This window comes from Anolis sagrei, chromosome 6, assembly GCF_037176765.1.
Source record: "Anolis sagrei isolate rAnoSag1 chromosome 6, rAnoSag1.mat, whole genome shotgun sequence".
Lineage (NCBI taxonomy): Eukaryota > Metazoa > Chordata > Lepidosauria > Squamata > Dactyloidae > Anolis > Anolis sagrei.
Genome location: NC_090026.1, coordinates 99640583 through 99661266, shown reverse-complemented (window position 1 = coordinate 99661266; position 20684 = coordinate 99640583). Strand labels below are relative to the sequence as shown.

Sequence of the window (20684 nt, the reverse complement as noted above, 5' to 3'; positions counted from 1 at the left end):
GTCTGTAGACACCTCCAAGCTCATGTGGCCAGCATGACTGCATGAAGTGCCATTACCTTCCCACAGAAGCGATATCTATTGATCTACTCACACTTGCATGTTTTTGAACTGCTAGGCTGGCAGAAGCTGGGCCTAACAGCGGGAGCTCACTCTGCTCCCTTGATTCGAACTGCCAATCTTTTGGTCGGGAAGCTCAGCTGCACCACCAGGGGGGGCTATGGATGAATATAGCTGTCTGTATATGTAGCTACCGGAGACTACTGCAGTCACCTTTTATTTGATACATAACACTATACTGTTGGCCAAGGCAACTTGCCTTCCTAAGCTTGTGGTGGGCCCCCCATCTTAGACTTGCTACAACAGCTGCCTTTGGTTCAGCTTTCTCAGTGCTCCTTTCATCCTTGTAAGAGGCAGTGTACCAGTCTGATAGGATGGGAGTAATTGGCCAGATTTCCTGTTTTGAAAGGATTTTATGGACCTTTTCAGCCCATCTCATCTCTACCACAGAGGAAAAGAACACTGTGTTGGCTACAACAGAGAGCAAGGTAGAGGTCTCCTTGGTATGAACCCATGCTCCAGCTGCAGATGAGTGAGTCCCCATGGCAGCTTATGGTGATACATTGGACCATTGTAGCTGCCATTGTCAATTCAACTCACTGAAGCGAAATCAACATAAAGTCACAATTCCAAACGTACGCAGTAGGAAGTAAGCCCCATTGAACTCGGTTGGGTTTAACTTCTCAATAAACATGGGGAGATGGCGCTGCCAGCCACACCACTTCACTTAATTGGGTTGCGGATGAGTCTGCCTGTGAACAAAATCAAATAATATATTCGTGGGCTTCTTGGGTGGTAAATGGAGATTGCACGGATTAAAGACAAGGCAAGAGGGCACAGTTTGCATACCAATCTCACACTCGGTAACAACTCTAAATACTCTTATTTTAAGGTATGCAGATTTTCTCCCTCAATAAATATTCATATGCTCTAGTTAAAAGTGCCTTGTTCAGCAGGCATAACCTGGAAATCATCTTTGATGATGGGAAAGGGCCAAGGCTTAGTGACTGAATGCCTGCTTTGCATACAGAAGGTCCAAGTCCAACTCTTGGCATCTCCAGGTGAAAAGGTGACTCAGAACGCAGAGTTTTGAAAAGTTACTTTGGAAGGCTAGAGTTTTACAGAATCTCCCTGCCAGCATGTCCTCTGGCTGGGGAATTTGGGAAGCTGTAATACAAGAAGTAACTTGTGCCAGCTCTGACATTAAGAACCAAGACAGAACATATCTCTAAACATATGCAAAGCCTAAGCATTTGTGATCAGTACCACAATTGAAAACACAGTTCTTGCACCCATGAAAACCCTGCTCAGCATATGCCTCGTCTTTCCTCTAGTATTGTTTTTCAGTAAATAACAATCATAATCATGAAGGTTATATCTGATGATCAATGTACTTTGCTGCCCTCAATTCTGTACCAAATGATAGAGCCAGAGTGAAATTGATTTTATTGATATGCTCAAGAACAAATAGTCTGGGAATTCTCACCAAAGAACTCCACCAGTGTCAACTGAATTAAAGCAGTGTATTCAAGGTTTTTTGAGTGGGAGAGCTATCTATCTATCTATCTATCTATCTATCTATCTATCTATCTATCTATCTATTTCTGCCAGGATTTGGTGATTTCTTAAGGCCAGATTTGGCCCCATGGACCCTCCAGGAATCTTTTGGATTTCCAAAATGCCCTTCCAAAATGTGCATGTGGGAAGGACTGGAAGTTTTATGGTCAGTTGTCTGGTCTGATTTGGAAATTTTTTAGAAATGTTTTTAAACAGAGTAATGGTAGTAACCTGTTTAAACAAGGAACTTCTACAAGAAAGGAGATTCCATCAGAACATTAGGAAGAACATCCTGAGCTGTTCAGCAGTGGAACTCTCTGCCCCAGAGTGTGGTAGAGGCTCCTTCTTTGGAGGCTTTTAAACAGAGACTGGATGGCCATCTGTCAGGGGTGCTTTAAATGCCATTTTCCTGCTTCTTGGCAGGGGGTTGGACTGGATGGCCCATGAGGTCTCTTCCAACTCTATGATTCTATGATTCTATGATTCTATCATTCTGCTGGTGTAGACTTCTTTCCAGCAGAATACTAGTAGTCTAGGTGATTATGGAGATTGTTACGGGTTTTCCAGGCTATATGGGCATGTTCCTTTAGCATTCTCTCCTGATGTTTCACCTGCATCTATGGCAGGCATCCTCAGAGATTGTGAGTTCTGTTGGAAACTAGGAAAATGGGGTTTATATATCTGTGGAATGTCCAGGGTAGGAGAAAGAACTGTTGTCTGTTTGAGATAGGTGTGAATGTTTCAATTGACCACCTTGCTTAGCATTTAATGGCCTAGCAGTTTCAAGGCCTGGCTTCTTATTACCTGGGGGAATCCTTTGTTGCAAGGTCATTAGCTGTTTCTTGTCTAGAATTCCCCAGTTTTTAAGTGTTGTTCTTTATTTACTGTTATGATTTTAGAGATTTTTTTCGTACTGGTAGCCAGGTTTTGTTCATTTTCATAGTTTCTTCCTTTCTGTTGAAATTGTCCACATGCTTGTGGATTTCAGTGGCTTCTCTGTGTAGTCTGACATGGTAGTTGTTAGAGCGGTCCAGCATTTTTGTGTTCTCAAATAATATGCTGTGACCAGGTTGGTTCATCAAGTGCTCATTAACCAAAGCATTCAGACCTAGCTCCAAGACAAGAGTTCTTTCTCCCACACTGGACATTCCACAGATATATAAACCCCATTTTCCTAGCTTCCATCAGACCTCACAAACTCTGAGGCTGCCTGCCATAGATGCAGGTGAAACGTCAGGAGAGAATGCTTCAGGAACATGGCCATGCAGCCTGGAAAACTCACAACAGCCCTGTGATTCCAGCCATGAAAGCCTTCAACAATAGATTATGGAGGTGTTAGGGTAAAACAAAAACACATCTGGGGGACCCAGTTTCAGCATGAAGGCCACCCTCTCTCTGATCAGTTTTTTTTCTCTGAACCATTGATTTCATAAGGTTTGATGTAAATGGATTTAATCTAAAACTGAAGCTGAACCTATCAAGACCACTGACGCAATAGAACTGACATAAGTGTAAATTTACTAAGTTCCCATTCATTCTATGAGTCCAGTATTCTCAAGAACTAGCAATTTGAATTTAGGCCAGTGCCTCTTCTCTTAACACAGGCTGCAGGATGCTTTGTTCACTTCCCCACCTAGTTTTCTTGAAAAAGAAAAAGAAAAGGCAGGAATGAAGAGTTACTCTAGATTTTCACACAACTTAACTTCCCAGCTGCTTTATTGTTGCCGTTCCCCCTCAAAATCAATGGCGCTAAACTGATTTAAATCCAGTCTGTAGTTCTGAATTATATAGCTTATCTCATCTTTCCCTCTTTCTGAGCTCACTTCAGAGACCAATTTCAATCAGAGTGCCTGGAATGATATGGACTCCCTTCAGCAATATGTTCCATTGAAACCAGTGGAGCTTACTCCCAAGTAAACACTGCAGTTTCCAGTTCCAAAAGGCAATTTGAGGTAAAACGAGGATGAAAAAAAGAAACTTTGACTCTACAAAGGCAGAATACGTGAGGGGCATCCTTCAAGGGAGACACACAAATGTCATTGCCCCTTTCATATAGATGCTTATGAGAGTGATGGAGCATATGAGAGGCGAGGCTTTGGGCATTTTGGGTCATGTGGTTAAAACTGTCCTTTCTTGGGTCTCAATGTGCTTTCTTGGGTTTCCCTTTGGGTCTCCTCTTCCCATGTTGCCATCATTTGGTGCAATCCCAGATTTTGTGCATTTCTCTTCTAAAAAGTTGAAATGGTTATCCTCAGGAGTCAAGTTGTTACACCAAATTGGGAGAGATAGCTAATACTCCAGTAGACAGGAGCAGAATATGTAATGATTTTAACAGCTTAGAGAGATGGGCCAAAACTAACAAAGTGAAGTTCAACAGGGACAAATGCTAGATACTCCACTTAAGCAGGAAAAAAATGAAATAGATACAGAATATGGGACACCTGGCTCGATAGCAGTACGTGTGAAAAAGACCTTGGAGTCCTTATGGACAACAAGTTAAACATGATCTAACAATGTCATGTGGCTGCTCAAAAACCAAATGGATGTTGGCCTGCAATAATAGGAGCATAGTGTCTAGATCCAGGAAACTCATGCTACTCCTCTATTTTGCCTTGGTCAGACCACACCTGGAATCACACTGTGTCCAATTCTGGGCACCACAATTGAAGGGAGATGTTGACAAGCTGGAATGTATCCAGAGAAGGGTGACTAAAAGTATCAAGGGTCTGGAAAACAAGCCCTATGAGGAGTGGCTTAAGGAGTTGACCATGTTTAGCCTGAAGAAGAGAAGGCGGAGAGGAAACATGATAGCCATGTATAAATATGTGAAGGGAAGTCATAGAGAGGAGGGAGAAAGCTTGTTTTCTTATGCCCTGGAGACTGGGAGGTAGAACAATTGTGTCAAACTACAGGAAAGGAGATTCCCCTTGAACATTAGGAAGAACTTCCTAACTGTGATAGCTGTTCAGCAGTGGAACTCTCTGTCCTGGAGTGTGGTGGAGGCTCCTTCTTTGGAGGCTGGATGGCCATCTGTCGGGGTGCTTTGAATGAGATTTTCCTACTTCTTGGCAGGGGATTGGACTGGATGACCCATGAGGTCTCTTCCAACTCTATGATTGTATGAGTCAGCAGTAGCTGATGGCTTCCTTCTTAGCAGGATTGCTCATTTCAGCCAGGCTTTAAATGAGCTATCCAGGGTGCTGAACCCTATGTTCAGAATAGGCCCAGGAGCTTGGATAATGTTTCTGAAATTGAATTTGTTCCTTAGGCTTAACAAGAGTGGGCAACTTGTGATGTTGCGCCTCATTGCAAAGTCCTCTGAAAGTGATTAGTAGAGAACTGCCCCACTGGGTGGAGAGGAAGGAGAACCAGGGAAAGGAAAGGAGACACTGTTTTATTCTGCCATCTGTGGCATTGTACTGCTGGAGCCAAAGAAAGAGACACTACTCTCCCTCCAGTTTTAAGGACAAACGCTACCTGGACAGGCAGCTGAATCTTTCTTCAGCCCTGTGATTTGACCATGTCCTTCTCTGTACTTGGAAACAGCAGGCTGACTTAAGTGGCGTGAGGCAGACAGCATGGCAAACTGCCCTCTCCTCTGATACCTTGCTGCTACCTGGATTCTGTTTCAGCATTTTTGTTGTGAGGTCTGTTATTGATGGTAAGTCAGTTTTTTGCATGTTTAAATTACTTCCTTCCATCATATGCAAAAACCAGGAGAAGATCACAGGTGACATGCTTTCATATGTTTGATTGGCAACTGTAAATGGCAGCAACTAACATCCTGTTAGTGACTTCCATGGGCAGAAATCTCTTCCTGGATAAGGGCACACAGGGCTTTTACTGCTTTTGTCCTCTATCCAACTAGCAGCTACCAATAAGAGATCCTATTGTTGTCTCTTACTTGTGTGGAGGAGAGGTGGTTCAGAGCAAGAAAATCTGGCTACTCCCAGCTCTTGGAGAAAGGAAATGTATGTGCTTCACTTGAAGGTACACTCTCATTTCCCCCCAGTAGGATTGAGATGAGACCACTTGTTCTCCGTGATCTTAATCAAGTCCCTACTCCTTCCCAACTCCATATGTAAGTGACAGCAACAGGGATTGTTTCTCATTCTTGACAGCTTTTGCTGTGGTGCAGCTAGTTAGTAGCCAGCTGCATTAAATTACTACTGAATGAGAGAGCATGAGTTCAAAGCCAGCCCAGGTCAGAGTGAGCTCCCAACCATTAATAGTCTAGCTTGCTGTTGACCTATGCAGCTCGAAAGACAGTCGCATCTGTCAAGTAGGAAATTCAGGTACCACTTTATGTGGGGAGGCTAATTTAACTAATTTACAACACCATAAAACCTTCCAGCAGCTTGCATAAGAATGAGGAAGTACTCCATCAAGCACTCGGTGTCACAAGTGGACAGTGAAGCGACAGCTCCCTTTTTGGCTGGAATCGATCATACCCTCATGAAGCCGGAAATCCGGAATGTTAAATTGCCTCTGTATCTGTCTATATATGTTCTATGTCTAATGGCATTGAATGTAATCTTCCCTGAGTCCCCTGCGGGGTGAGAAGGGCATAATATAAATACTGTAAGTAAGTAAATAAATAAAATTATATACAGATGTTGAATCTCTCTCAATGTATACACCACTACTTTTAGTAACTCTGGCAAAGAATGTATCTGCAATAGGCCTGCAGATACAGCTCAAAACATTTATAAAGATCTTATCAAACTACAAATAAGATTCTTCCTAGATAATAGTTTGGTCCCTTTGATCTGATTTGCGTCTGTCCCTCCTCCCCATTTGCTTTGCTTGTGAATGGCCTGGTTTAAATTCTTGAGTTATGGCAACTGATTGTATTTGTTGGGAAATGTGGGGATTATGGTAAAAGAGAACCGGCAAGATGTATTGGTTTGTGTGTTGGACTATGACTGAAGACTAGGGTTATTTCCTCGCTTCTCCGTGGAAAATTAGTGGGTGAACCGGGGTGAGTCACATACACTCAACCCAAGAAAGCCTCAACCTTATGGTTTAAAAACCACCCAACAAAGAGTTTTATTAAAATTACCAAATTAAAACAATTGAAAACAAATTAAGAATGAAAAATCATAATACACTCCCTTAAAAGACTTTTGTGGAGGTAAACTAAGAGTCAAAGAGCTATCTAAATAAAACATTCTTTGACTTCTTGTGGCAAGAAAGCAGAGTCAACCAAGCCCTATGTGGGAAGATTTGTACAACATGGTAGAAAGGGAAGGAGGCAAGTAAGTAAGTGCAGGTAAGTTGAGGTAGTTGAGATTTCCCAGAGTTTCTTCATTTGCCTTTTTTTCTACAGTAGCTTCCTCTATTGACCAGGGTGGGAATTGTGTTGTTTGTAGGCCACATATTGCCCTTTGAGGAAGTCCTGTGAGTTTTTCCCTCCTGGATCCCCTCCAAATGCAAGTTTACAAAAAGTAAAAAAAAAAACAAACACTGGGACGAGATTTGTAGATTAGTGAAGCAACAGTAATCTTGGGAAGAATAGGCTATAGACCTTGTAAAAGTACAGCTCCCAGGATTACACAGCATTGAATCATAGCAGTAAAAGTGTTGTCAAGCTGCTTTAATTTTACAGTGTAGATACACCCTTGGATATCTCCTTCACAATTTGGACTAAAACCAGAATGGATTCAGCACCCTACCGACATGGAAGCCACTGTTTGTCTTCTTCTGCCTGTCTTCTAGGGCCTCATCACACTCCAGAAAAAATCCACTTAAAACCCGTTTTTGCCTCCTGCAGAATTCTGGGGTTTGTAGTTTAGGAAGGAGCCTTTAACAGCCTCACTAAACTACAAATCCCAGAATACTGCAGGAAGCAGAAACTGGATTTTAAGTGGATTTTTTCTCTATGTGATGAATAAGACAATTTTATGATAAGTTTAGGGAACCAAAAGGAGGCTGCGATGTATTCCGTCAAAGCCCACCAGAGTGCTCATTGCAGCCTCCCTCCTGGTCACATCCAGACTCCAATGCAGTTTATCTAAAGGTACTTAATCACCAATCAGCCTTTTTTATTACAATGTTCTAAAGCAAGGCCTCTGAGTCGAAACAATATTTTAGAGATTAGTATCAAAACGTCAGGGGCCACTATTAATCACCCTGACGTGTTCCTAGGGAGCAGGTACTTGGCAGGACAAATGAAGTCCTTTTCTTTTTTCCGCTAGACTAGAGCATTCATGGGATGACTGTCTCTCTCGGTTTCCTCCTTTGAAAGATGATAAATCACGGCCTTTTCCAACAAGTAATGAGAGGTGCCGTTGCTGAGCTCCGCTCATTAGACTCTTCCCGGACAAATGCCAGGCTTCCCCATAGCTTCAAAAGGTGGGGGTCATTTACAGAACTCTGAAGACATTTTTTTGTGGGACTACAATCCCCAGAATCCCCCAACTAGGGGACACTGGGTGTTTTGTCCAAATTTTTCCAGTTTTGTAAATAAGCCCTATCTGGTGGATTCTGGGTGCTGTAGTTAAAAATCCACAGCCATTCCAACATCTATTCAGATGTAAGTGTTGCTTTCTCTTCACAAATGCAAAGGACTTTTGCTTTCCCTTTTTCTCATTCCTTGTTACTCTTCTATACTTTTTCCATAAGGTCACACAGCACGCGACATCAAAAGTTATGAGAAGAAAAAGAAATAGATGCCCACCAACATAAGCATTGTAGATAGATGCTAAGGATCATATATAGGACAAATCTTCTTTGACGTTACCCAGCATACTGTATGCAACCAAAAGCACACAAAGTGTTCCGGGCAAAGATAGATTAATACTAACCCAATACTGCATCCTCTGAAAGGAAAACAGCCCTGCAATGGTTTGGATACCAATAGCCTACGACATTTTGCAACAAGATGTTAAGATTGTTATAAAACTGTCCTAAGCTTTTAGGAGCAAGAGCAAAGTGTAATTATTTTAAAAACATTAAAAATAGCCAAGTAAAATGACAGATTCAGTCTTTTTATAAGAAAGGCTTCCTCGTGTTGTGAAAGATGCCTGTTTGTTGTAGCACATGACTTCCCTTCCTTTTGTTATCTTGCATTTACTGCTCCTGGTGGCACAGTGGGTTAAACCACTGAACTGCTGAACTTGCTGACTAAAAGGTCACAGGTTCAAATCCAGGCAGCAGCGTGAGCTCCTGCTGTTAGTCCCAGCTTCTGCCAACACAGCAGTTTGAAAACATGCAAATGTGAGTAGATCAATAAGTACTGCTCCGGTGGGAAGGTAACAGTGCTCCATGTAGTCATGCAGGCCACATGACTTTGGAGGTGTATATGGACAATGCCAGCTCTTCGGCTTAGAAATGGAGATGAGCACCAACCCCTAGAGTCGGACACCACTGAACTTAATGTCAGGGGGAAACCTTTACCTATTTTGTGATTACTTACTGGGAGATAAAAATGGGTTTCATTGGCAGGTCTGGTTGCTGAGAAAGCCTAAATCATGTTAGTCAAAACTGATTAATCATAAGAAGTTATATCTATGTTGACATCTAATTTGATTGTGAGGTGATCAAGATGGGCTTCCAAGTTTCACCAATGATAGCTGGTCGTACTCATTGAATGTGGTTTGAATAGTGGTTAGGGTTAGGGTTCTGCCAAGCATGAGACCAGCAGACTTCTCCAGCAAAGAAACTAGAATTTAAAGCTAAGATTCTACATACATCCTCAAGCATGAACTGGAACTCTTTTGATTGTTGTTAGTACTACTAATCCAGCTGGCCTGTTGTAATTAGCTTGATTAACTCCATATTGATGATAGCTGACATCCCATCCATGACTTCTATTGTTTTACTGAACTCTTCCATTTGCGATATACCTGAAATTCTATACCTGCAATATCATGCACCTAGGGCCATCCCATCAGATGTGCCAGACCCTGAGAATATCCTCATAAACAACAAACAATCTCTGTATCTCTGGGTTGCTGTGAGTGTTTTGGGCTGTATGGCCATGTCCCAGAAGCATTATCTCCTGACATTTGGCCTACATCTATGGCAGGCATCCTCAGAGGTTGAGGGGTCTGCTGGAAACTAGGCAAATGAGGTTTATATATCTGTGGAATGTCCAGAGTGGAAGAAAGAAGTCTTGTCTAATTGAGGCAAGTGTAAATGTTGCACATGGCCACCTTGATTAGCATTTATTGGTCTTGCAACTTGGCTGCCTGCTGCCTGGGGGAATCCTTTGTTGGGAGATGACATATAAACCCCACTTGCCTAGTTTCCAACAGACCGCTCAACCTCTGAAGATGCCTGCCATAGATGTGGGCAAAATGTCAGGAGAGAATGCTTCTGGAACATGGTCATACAGCCTGGAAAACTCACAGCAACTCAGAGATTCTGACAATGAAAACCTTTGATTACACAATATCTGTATCCATTCTGTACAGATGACATAGACCTTAGCTAAGAATTACAACATATGAATTAAGCATTGCACACTTTTTTCTTTTTCTGAAGTCTTATAAAATACCAATGCTTGAAATAAATTCAGATGATCCCGGCCAGTACTGTGAGTGGGCTGCACTGAGAACAGTGCTGAGCTTGGTAGTTCCTTTGGCTAAAGTTATTGCTTCTTGTCTGTTTGCTTTCCTGCTTAGTTTCAGGGCTTATCCTACCTTTCTGTGCCCCCCCCCCTCCCAAGATGAGGCAGTGGGGCTGATATTGCAGTCTTATCCTTGAGATAATTCATGAATGAGGATGAGAAGCCAGCTGCTCAGATTACATATGCCATACTTGTCAGAAATATTAAGTATTAACTAGGTATTTTTAATTACAAAAATTGTGAGTCAAGCACTGAAAGGGTTAAATAGATGCAATGACTCTGCAAAAGCTGCAGTTCAATACAAGCAGGTGTGACTGTAGCTTGGTAACCCTCAGTCTGTGAGAGGTCTCTGTGGGGGACGTGCCTTGGTGTGTTAGTAGGCCTCAGTGTTAGTTCACCTTCAGTGTGAGAGAGTCCTCAGTGTGAGAGAGTCCTCAGTGTGAGAAGGCCTCAGTGGGAGATAGGCCTCAGTGTTAGTAGGCCTGGTGTGAGAAGCTTTGGTGAGAGAAACCCCAGGTTGAAGGCCTCATGTGTGAAGGCTGCTGTGTGTAAAAAACTACTATGTGAAGCTCCTGCGTGACTTCGTTGTAAGAGGCTCTGTGAGAGTATTGTTTATCTGCATGAGAAAGAGGCCCAGCATAGAAGCAAAGAAGGAAGTATAAAGGACTTTATTTATTGAAGGTTTTCATGGCTGGAATCACTGGGACCTCACAACTTCTGAGGATGCTTGCCATAGATGCAGACGAAACATCAGGAGAGAATGCTTCTAGAACATGGCCATATAGCCCGAAAAACCTACAACAACCCAGACTTTATTTGTGTTATTGAAACCTTTTTTTGCAAATAGTGCAACCATATTGTTTGCTATAAAGAAAAGCCTCCTATGGAAGAGATAACATTGATCTCTGTGTTTTTGTTTGTTTAATCACTTTGGGATACTGGTGCTGGGTCACGCTGCTGCTAATATGTTACTCTGCTATTATTTATGAGGAGAGTCCTTTGTTAATAAGCCCACTCACCCAACAATAAACACTAAACAGAGACACCCAAACACTCAGAGATGGATCTGTGCTCCTCTGGAACCCATAAGACTCCACCAGAACACACTATCTTCTTGGGGGGGAAAAACAGATATGGTCTCCTGGAATATTCCCAAAACAAGGGATCATCTTTTCCATAGATTACAGGTCCCATCTAGCTGTTTAACATACCCTCCCCTCATTTTTTCAAAAGTAGAAGGGACCTTCTGGCTATTGTGTTTTGGTTTGCATTGGGGCAGTCAATAGTCCAGGCATGGGCAAAGTTGGGCCCTCTAGGTGTTTTGGACTTCAACTCCCACAATTCCTAACTGCCTCAGGCCTCTTCCTTTCCCCCCTCAGCCACGTAAGGGGCCTGAGGCTGTTAGGAATTATGGAACTTGAAATCCAAAACACCTGGAGGGTCCAACTTTGCCCGTTCCTGCAATATACTCTTTTGGAAGAGTTCAACTGGCCTTGGACTCACTGAAGATACCCACCCTGACTGAGATGGCCATTCAGAACAAACAAGAAGTCTTGGGAAAGTGTATTCTGTTTGCCAAAACCCAGACCTGTTGCCACTCATCTAGTTGAAGGCTGTCTCTTCCAGTAAAGGCACAGGCTTTCAGTCTAAATCCTACTTATCTTTGGAGGAGCATGGGCTAAGAAATGATCCCTTTGGAAAGCTTCTGAGGAATTTCTAGTCAGGTTACTTACTTACCATAGATTAGTGGTTCTCTACCAACTCTTTCATGCATTCTAAAGCTGGATTAATTTGCCCTTGAGAGGTCCCCATGGATGATCTCCGACCATTTGCCCACTCTTGGAGCCAAGTAACCAAGAAGAGAGACTTGGAGGATAAAGGATGGAGGTGACACTGTTGAGGCAAAGGACTAAGCTTGTCTGAAGTTCCAACTGGCCTACCGTCCGGGGATGATGGGAGTTGTAGCCCAACCCACTTGTGGGAAGCGAGAACTACTCAAAGACTGGGAAAGGCGTCTTTTCAAACAGTTGTCTCTCCTTCTTTCCTAAGCTAAAAACTTCGAGCGGGCCAAGATGTTGAGTTAACCCATTCAGAGTTGTGTGCTTCCCTGGCGATGGAAGGAAAGAGAGGGAGCTGCGAGGAGGGTGATTTGAGAACTCCAAGTCCCTGTCCCAAGTCCTCTCTTTCCCTCTCTCTTCGCCCCTCCTGGCGGAGACAAAGGCGAAGGCTGCCAGCCATCCGTCGCCTTTTCCCGCCGCCTGGCTCGCTCTCTTTCTCGCTCTCTCGCTCGCTCGCTCTAAGCCCTCTCCTAACCCAACTTCTCTTATCTCGGGTGCCAGACTTCACGCCCCATTTCTCGAGCCATCTCGCGCCGAGCCCCTCCAGTCATCTCCGGGAAACCATCGGAAAGGCATCAAGCGTCCCTTTCAAGTGCTGTATTATTTGTGCGGGAGCCAAGGGCGACGTCATTATTCATATTCATGGGATATTAATTGCTCAAGAAGAGGAGGAGGAGGAAGAAGAAGGAGGGGGGAGAAGAGGAGGAGGAGGAAGAAGAAGAGTAGAAGATAGGAGGGGGGCAGAAGAAGAAGGAGGAAGGAGAAAAAGAGGAGGAGGAGAAGGGTAGAGTAAGACGAAGGGGCATAAGAGTAAGGAGAAGGGGCATAAAGAAGAGGAGGAAGAAGAGGAGAGAAGTAGGGGAGGGGGAGGAGAGGGGGCAAGAAGAAAAGGGGAAGAAGGAGAAGAAGAGAGGAGGAATAGAAGAGGAGAAGAGACATAAAGAAGAGGAATGAGGTGAAGAAGGAGAAAGGAAAAAAGAGGAGGGGAAGGGGACGAGGAAGACTAGGGGAGGCATAAAGAAGAAGAGGAGGAAGAGAGAAGGAGGGGGAGAGGTGAAAGGGCAAGAAGAAGAGGAAGGACGAGAAGGAGAAAGCAAAGAAAGAGGAGGAGGAAGAGGAGAGAAGGAGAGGAGGGGAGGAGAGGGGGCAAGAAGAAGAGGAAGAAGGAGAAGAAGGAGAAAAAGGAGGATGAGAAGGGGACGAGGAAGATGAGAGGAGGAGAAGGGACATAAAGAGGAGGAGGAGAAAGGAGAGGGGACAAGAAAAAGAGGAAGAAGGAAAAGGAGGAGGAGAAAGGAGAAAAACAGGAGGAGGAGAAGGGAGTGACGAAGACGAGAGGAGGGGAAGGAGCAAGAAAAAGAAAGAAGGAGAAGAAGGAGAAAGGAGGAAAAGAGGAGAAGAGGAGAAGGAGGGGCGAGGAAGACGAGAGGAGGAGAAGGGGCATAAAGAAGAGGAGGAGGAGGAAGGGGAGGGGAGGAGAAAGGGCAAGAAGAAGAAGAAGAAGAGGAGGAGGATAGAAAAAGGGGAGGGGGAGGAGAGGGGGCAAGAAGTAGAGGAAGAAGGAGAAAGGAGAGAAAGAGAGGAGAAAAGGGAGAAGGGGAAGAGGAAGACGAGAGGAGGATAAGGGGCATAAAGAAGAGGAGGAGGGAAGAAGGGAGAGGCGGGGCAAGAAGGAGAGGAGAAAGAAGAGAGGAGGGAAGAAAGAGAAAGAGAGAGGAGGAAGGAAGGAAGGAAGGAAGGAAGGAAGGAAAAGAGCGTGGGAGGAAAGAAAGAACAGGAAAGGAGAGAGGGAAGGAAAAAAAGCAAGGAAAGAAGATAGGAAAAGAGCAGGAGGGGGAAAGACAGGGGAAAGCTTCTCGGTCCAGGATCTCGGGTCCAAGGGAGGGGAGCCCCCTGGCGGTGGGGCAGCGGCGTTGCAGGGCGCCCAAGACGGGCTCTGATTCCTCTCCCTCCCCCTTTCCTCCTCCTCCCCGCGGAGGGTCGGGGCGAGAAAGGCTAGGAGACCCCCCCCTCCGCCTGAGTCTCGCATCCGCCTCCCCCTCCCCCTTTCTCCCCTCTCCTCTCTCTCCTCCTCGCCTCCCTGCAATGACTCTGGGACCGCGCTCCCAGCCTTTTTCTCTCCGGCGCTGGCACGGCTCCTCTTTCCCCTCCTCCTCTTCCTCCTCCTCCTCCTCCCCCCTCCCTTCCTCCCCCCTCCCTTCCTTCCCTCCTTCCTTCCCCCGAAAGAGAGGATCAGCCGCCCAGGTCTTGGCCGCGAGATTTGGATCGAAAGTTAAAGAGCGAGGCGTCGCGGGGAGCCCCGAAGTCCTTCCCGTAGAAATCTAAATAGAGAGCGAGAGAGAGGAAGAGGAGCCAGAGCACCCTTCGCTGAAGCGGCTGCCAAGGAGGGCGAGCCAAGGCTCCTTCTGGGCAAGTTCGCTGCCCTTCGCCGAGGGGCGCCTCCCTCCTCTCCCGGCCCCCCGCCCTCCGCATGCGGGATCGGGGACCTTTTGGGGGGCCCCTGTTTCCGCGGGACCCCTCGGGACGCGCCATGGAGGGGCAGCCGCCAAGAGGGGACCCCGCTCGAGGCGCCGAAGCCGTGTAGACGCCGCCCGGATGCGGGGCTTGCCTATGGACTCTCGCCGGAGATCGACGCCCGCTTTCGGACCCCAGAGGCAGTAGGTAGACCGGGATATCCCCCTCCTCTCCCATCGCGGGACTTAGGGGACAAAGGGACGGGGCAGGCGGGTCCATGCGTGTCTGTATGCGTCTGGAGGTGAGTTCAAACCCACTTCGGAATGCCTGGTTGTGTGTGTGTGTGCAGCCTCGGACGTTGGAGCCTCGGTTCTGGGTTGAAGAGTGAGACAACCTGGTATGTATGTGGATCTATCCTCATCCTCCGTGTTCTGGACCTTGGAGCTCAGAACACGGGTTCAAAGCTACTTCAGAGTGACCGATCCGGGGGAGAGAACCCTATGTGTGGATCTTGGGAACCCGTGTCAACCTTGGAGCCCGGAGCATGGGTTCAAAGCTAGTTCAGAATGAGAGACCTTCTGAATGGTTGTGTGTGTATGGATCCGACGGGATAGATAACCTTGAGGCGCTAGAGCTTGGATTCATAACCAATTAGAGGGAAAAGATCCGTGTCTATGTGAGTGTGGATCCAAGGAGCAACCTTTGCCCCGCAAGTTAGCCTCAGGACGCTGGAGGAGCCCAGGACACGGGTTCGAAAGCTGTTCGGAGCCTTTGAACCCGGATAGGGTGAGAGATCGGTTGTCTGTGTAGACCATAGGAACGCGTGTTAATTTTGGACGCCCGAGGCCAGAACCAGGGTTAAAAGTCAATTCAGAATGAGATACCTATGTGTGTGTGTGTGTGTGTGTGTGTGGATGATGTGAGAGTCAACCCGGGTCAACTTTGGAGTTGGAACTCGAGTTCAGAGTAGCAGATCTGGGTGAGAGAACCGTGCATGGTAATGGATCTGGATCCAAGGAAGAGCCTTGGCCCTGCGTGTCAGCCCTGCAGCCCCGAACCCGGGTTCAACGCCAGTTCAGAATGAGAGATCCCTATGTAGACGGATGCGAGAGACAACCCGGGTTAACTTTGGAGTTGCAACCCGAGTTCAGAGTAGGAGATCCGGGTGAGAGAGCCATGCATGGAAATGGATCTGGATCCGAGGGGCAACCTTGGCCCCGTGTGTCAACCCTGCACCCCTGAACCAGGGTTCAAAGCCAGTTCAGAATGAGAGACCTTTGTGTGTGTGTGGATAGATGCGAGAGACAACCAGGGTCAACTTTGGAGTTGGAACCCGAGTTCAGAGTAGCAGATCCGGGTGAGAGAGCCATGCATGGTCATGGATGTGGATCTGAGGGGGAACCTTTGTCCCGCGTGTCAACCCGGCAGCCCTGAACCCGGCTTCAAAGACAGTCCAGAGTGAGAGACCCGTATGTTTGTGCTCCGAGGAGCAACCTTGGAGCCTTGGGTGGAAAGTCAGTCAAGAAGGACGGATCTCTTGCGTGTTATGTGATCCAGACCCCAACTCATCCCTTGGGCAGCTCTCCCCACCAACCCGGACACAGTTGCTCGTGTGAGCGTGGCCTGAGAGGTCCACAAGCCCCTGGATCTTGACCCAAACTCCCACTGATCTCTGGGAAAAGCTCTTCTTCTCACTGCCTTCCCAATCAATCCAGGCACACTTGTTCGTGTGACTGTGGCTTGAGAGGTCCACAAGTCCCTGGATCTTGACCCCACTCCCACTGATCTCCGGGAAAAGCTTTTTCTCCATCTCCAGACCCACAGCCCCACAGACACACAAAGAGGGGCTGTCCAAGAGATCGTTTGGGATCCAGATGGGGGCTCCAAGGTTGGATCCACATACCCACGAAGTCCTTCCTCAGGAAGTGGTGACCACATCCCTCTCCTCCGCATCCTCTCCCGCCCTTTGCTGTCTCCTTTCTTTGGGGTGGGGGGAATGAATGACCCACCAGGGCTGCCCTTTGCCTGCCCCTCGCTCCGTCCTGCCACTCCTCCCCGCCATCTTCCTCCCGTCCTTTGCCAGTCCTGGTCATGGATCCTCTGGTTTCCTCCCGCTCTAGGCTGGCCCCCGCTCTCCCGGACCTTCCCTGAAGAAGTCGATGCCCGCCCGGTGGATCTATATGTCCCAGGAGGAAGCCAGCGCCAGCCAAGGCCAAGCCGAGGGAGTGTGAGCCGGGAGGATGCAGCCGCTCTACTGGTACGCCGTGCTCCTGCTGCAACCGGCTCTCTACCTGGTGAGTTGACTTCCCGACACCCACAGAGACCCCTTTCCCCCTCCACCCAGCCTGAGTGTTGCTTCCTCCAGAGTAGCGGAAAGCAGGAGAGGAGCAGCAGTTCTTTCCAGTGGCGTGGAGTTCCGCCGTCCCATCTCTCTCAGTGGGTTCTAAAAGTTCTATTTCCTATTTGCCTCCAGGCTGGGAGTTAACATTTCCCCGATCTGGGGAAAGCGTGCCAAACGTTTCTTCCCGACCTTCTTCACCCGCAGCCTCCCTCCAAGCCAGGGCCCTTAAACTGGACTACAACTCCCATTTCTCCGACTCGGGACGATGGGTGATGTTGCTCTCCTCTATCTGGAGTTAAGGGAGAGCTGAAGCGCTGTCCTAGTAGTGGGCGCTTTGGCCAATCCTCACGGGATCGAAGGAAGAGTAAGAACTCCGCCAAAGCGAAGCGGAGTGAGGCAGAGCGGGGTGTGGTGTGGACGCCAAAGGGGGCGGGGTGGGGAGCGAATCGGATTGCCGCTTGACAGGCCTGAAAGGAGGCCCTTGGATCCCTTAGGAGGCATTTGGGGTTTTTTGTGGAGACCTGCCTCCGGGTTGAAACCAGGGATGGAGGCAAGTGGATGAGGGGTTATGTAGTTGCTCCAGGAGATCATCAATCTCAGTGCTGGATCTACACTGCCATATAATGCGGATTAACTGACCATATCATGCAGTTGAACTGTGGCTGGATCTATACTGGCCTATATCCTAGGTTATCTGGCAGTGTAGACTCATATAATCCAGTTCAAAGCAGATAATCTGGGATCAGATCCTGGGACATGAGGGTGGTGTAGATCCAGCCTGAATATAGGGTGCTAGACTGACCCTATAGTGCAGATTCAAACTGCAATACATCATGGCAATGTGGATCCAGCTTAACATAAACCAGCCTAGCATCCTGAATGTATGGATCTAAACTGACCATATAGTGCAGATTCAAACTGCATTACATCATGGCAATATGGATCCAGCCTAACATAAGCCAATCTAACATACTGAATATAAGGCTCTACATTGACCATATAGTGCAAATTCAAACTGCATTACATGGCAATGTGGGTCCAGTCTAATATAAACCAGCCTAACATCCTGAATGTATGGATCTACACTGACCATATAGTGCAAATTCAAACTGCATTACATCATGGGAATGTGGATCCAGCCTAATATGTATATTCCAGTCTAACATCCTGAATGTATGGCTGTACACTGACCATATAGTGCAGATTCAAACTGCATTACATCATGGGAATGTGGATCCAGCCTAACATAAACCAGCCTAAGATCCCGAATGTATGGCTCTACACTGACCATATAGTTTAGATTCAAACTGCAATACATCATGGCAATGTGGATTCAGCCGAACATAAGCTTAACATCCTGAATGTATAGCTCTACACTGACCATATAGTGCAGATTCAAACTGCATTACATGGAAATAGGGATCCAAACTAAAATAAACCAGCTCAACATCCTGAATGTATGGCTCTGCACTGACCATATAGTGCAAATTCAATCTGCATTACAGGGCACTGTGGATCTAGCCTAACATCAACCAACATGACCCCTATCTAATTTCCCCTTACCTATAAAATGCCATTGTATTGTAAGATCACCACAAAGGATGCCAGTCAACACAACCGGACTCTCCCTTCTATCCAGATCTCAAAAATCCCAAAGAAACAAGGAACAAAGGGGAGATCTGAGGGTGCAGAATGAATGAAGCTTTACCCTACTTTTAAACAGCCATGTGTCAATGCTATGTGGTCCTTGCAGTTGTAGTTTTGCAAGGTCTCAAAGCCTTCTCTGCTAAAAAGTATTAGTTATGGGTTGGTTGTGGGATGCTGTGAGTTTGCCGGGCTGTATGGCCATGTTCCAGAAGCATTCTCTCCTGATATTTCGCCTGCATCTGTGGCAGGTGAAATGTCTTTTGGAAACTAGGCAAGTGGGGGTTATATATCTGTGGAATGTCCAGGGTGGGAGAAAGAACACGGAAGTGTGAGTGTTGCAATTGTCCACTTTGATTAGCATTGAGTGGCCTTGCATTATTAGTTATCTCACCAAATGGCAAATCACAGTTAAAGTTGGGGGTCAAACTGCATGGATTCTATATTGTTAAGCCAGTTAGAGACTTGTAGAATGGAAGACTTGTAGAACTGGGTAAAAAAAAAAGGATTCAGAGAGACAGCTCGAGGATCTGACAAGTCCTTCACACCTCTCAGTCTGAATTCCCCAAGTCAATGTCTTTTCCAAAGGGCTTTTTCTTCATTGCGCCTGCAATGGCAAGGTTCGGCCACTTGAGGGCGCCCCGTCCCAGCCCTGGCCGCATTCAGACCACGTTTGGAGGAGAAGGAGGAGGTGAACAGAGGGGCAGAAGCAGCCCTTCCAGCTCGGTTGGATGGCATCGCTTGGCTTGAACAACCTTCACCCAACAAGGCATCAGAGTCACTATTGAGAAGGGATATAGAAAGGGATATTGACTTTCGCATCCCTCTCATCTTGTCCTGAAAGGGGAGCAAGAAGTGTGCGTCTGCACTGTAGAATGCATGCAGTTTGACCCCACCTGAACTACCAAGTGCTTTAGAATCATGGCTTTGTCAGACAAAGCTTAGACGTTGTAAAACTACAGCCCTTCATAGCACTGAGTCATGACAGTTCAAGTGGTGTCAAACTGAATTTTGCAGTGTAGCTGCACCTCACAGTAGATCGAGGATCCTTTAATATTATCCACAGCACAGTGGGCACCAAGGAGTATTTAGGCCCCATCTACACTGCCACATAAAATGCGGATTATCTGCCTTGAACTGGATTATATGGCAGTGTGGACTCATATAATCCAAAGTAAATAATTCGGATTATCTGCATGGGTTATATGGCACTTAGCTGACTATGCGTTTTTCAAGGGGTAGATCCCCTTCCTGCTTTTCAACACTTATGTATAATCTCATTTATTGTTTGGTGGAAGTGCATCCACACTATAGAATCAATGCAGTTTGACACTACTTGAACTGCTATGGAATCACACGAGGTAGCCATTGTGGTAGAATTTGAACACTTTGGGGGCTTTTTTTGTGTCAGGAGTAACTTGAGAAACTGCAAGTCGCTTCTGGTGTGAGATAATTGACCGTCTTCAAGGACGTTGCCCCAGGGGATGTTTTTGATGTTTTACCATCCTTGTGGAAGGTGATTGGAAGAGGCACAAGGATTCAACCCATTGTACCGGGGGTTCTCTTTGATGGAGAAGGTGAAAGAGCCCTGGATTTGTTCCCACTCGCAAACTCTTTCCCAATGGCTTCCTTCATGGACGTCTACAAGGACGTTTCCCAGGGGACTCCCGGAGGTTTGACCCTAAAACTCTTTCCCAATGGGTTCCTTCACGGGCTGAATGGCAGTCTGCAAGGACGTTGCCTAGGGGACGCCCAGAAGTTTTACCACCCTGTGTGAGGCTTCTCTCATGTCTCCGCATTGGAAGCTGGAACTGACAGATGGGAGCTCATCCCGTCTTGCTGATTCCAACCGCTGACCTTCAGGTCAGCAGTTCAGATGGCACAAGGGTTTAACCCATTGTGCCACCACGGCTCAGATTAAGCATTCAGTGGGCGCATATTATACCGATTCAATGACCTTTTGGCTGAATCTTCATTACTTTGAATGTTTTTCCTTCCTTCCCCGCCCCACAAATATTTGGCAAGACAAGAGTCAGGAGAAGAAATGAGGAAAAAGAGAGATTTCCTAATAGGAAACATGACTCTGGAAGTCACACACCGGTTTAGGGACTTTGTGTATCAGGATTTTCCCAGGCTTACCTGTGATTTACTTACTGTGCTACATTTCCTCGTATTTCTTCCTCGGGGAGCCATCCCATAATAAGTCTGCTCTTAGCAATGA

The 20684-nt window shown here is 46.5% G+C and overlaps 1 protein-coding gene across 4 annotated transcripts in view; it reads left to right on the top strand.

The window, feature by feature from the left end:
• Nucleotides 1-14057: 14057 nt before the first annotated feature.
• NXPH1 (neurexophilin 1) overlaps nucleotides 14058-20684 on the top strand; it is a 197285-nt gene continuing 190658 nt past the window's right edge. The window contains exons 1-2 of one of the 4 annotated variants that reach the window (XM_060782191.2): nucleotides 14058-14681; nucleotides 16599-16772. In XM_060782191.2, coding sequence (XP_060638174.1) covers nucleotides 16719-16772 — 54 coding nt within the window. In that variant the 5' untranslated portion in view covers nucleotides 14058-14681; nucleotides 16599-16718. Of the gene's footprint in view, nucleotides 14686-14713; nucleotides 14780-14837; nucleotides 14876-16598; nucleotides 16773-20684 lie in introns of those variants that run through there. The other 3 variants (XM_060782192.2, XM_067470287.1, XM_060782193.2) reach the window with 3 other exon arrangements.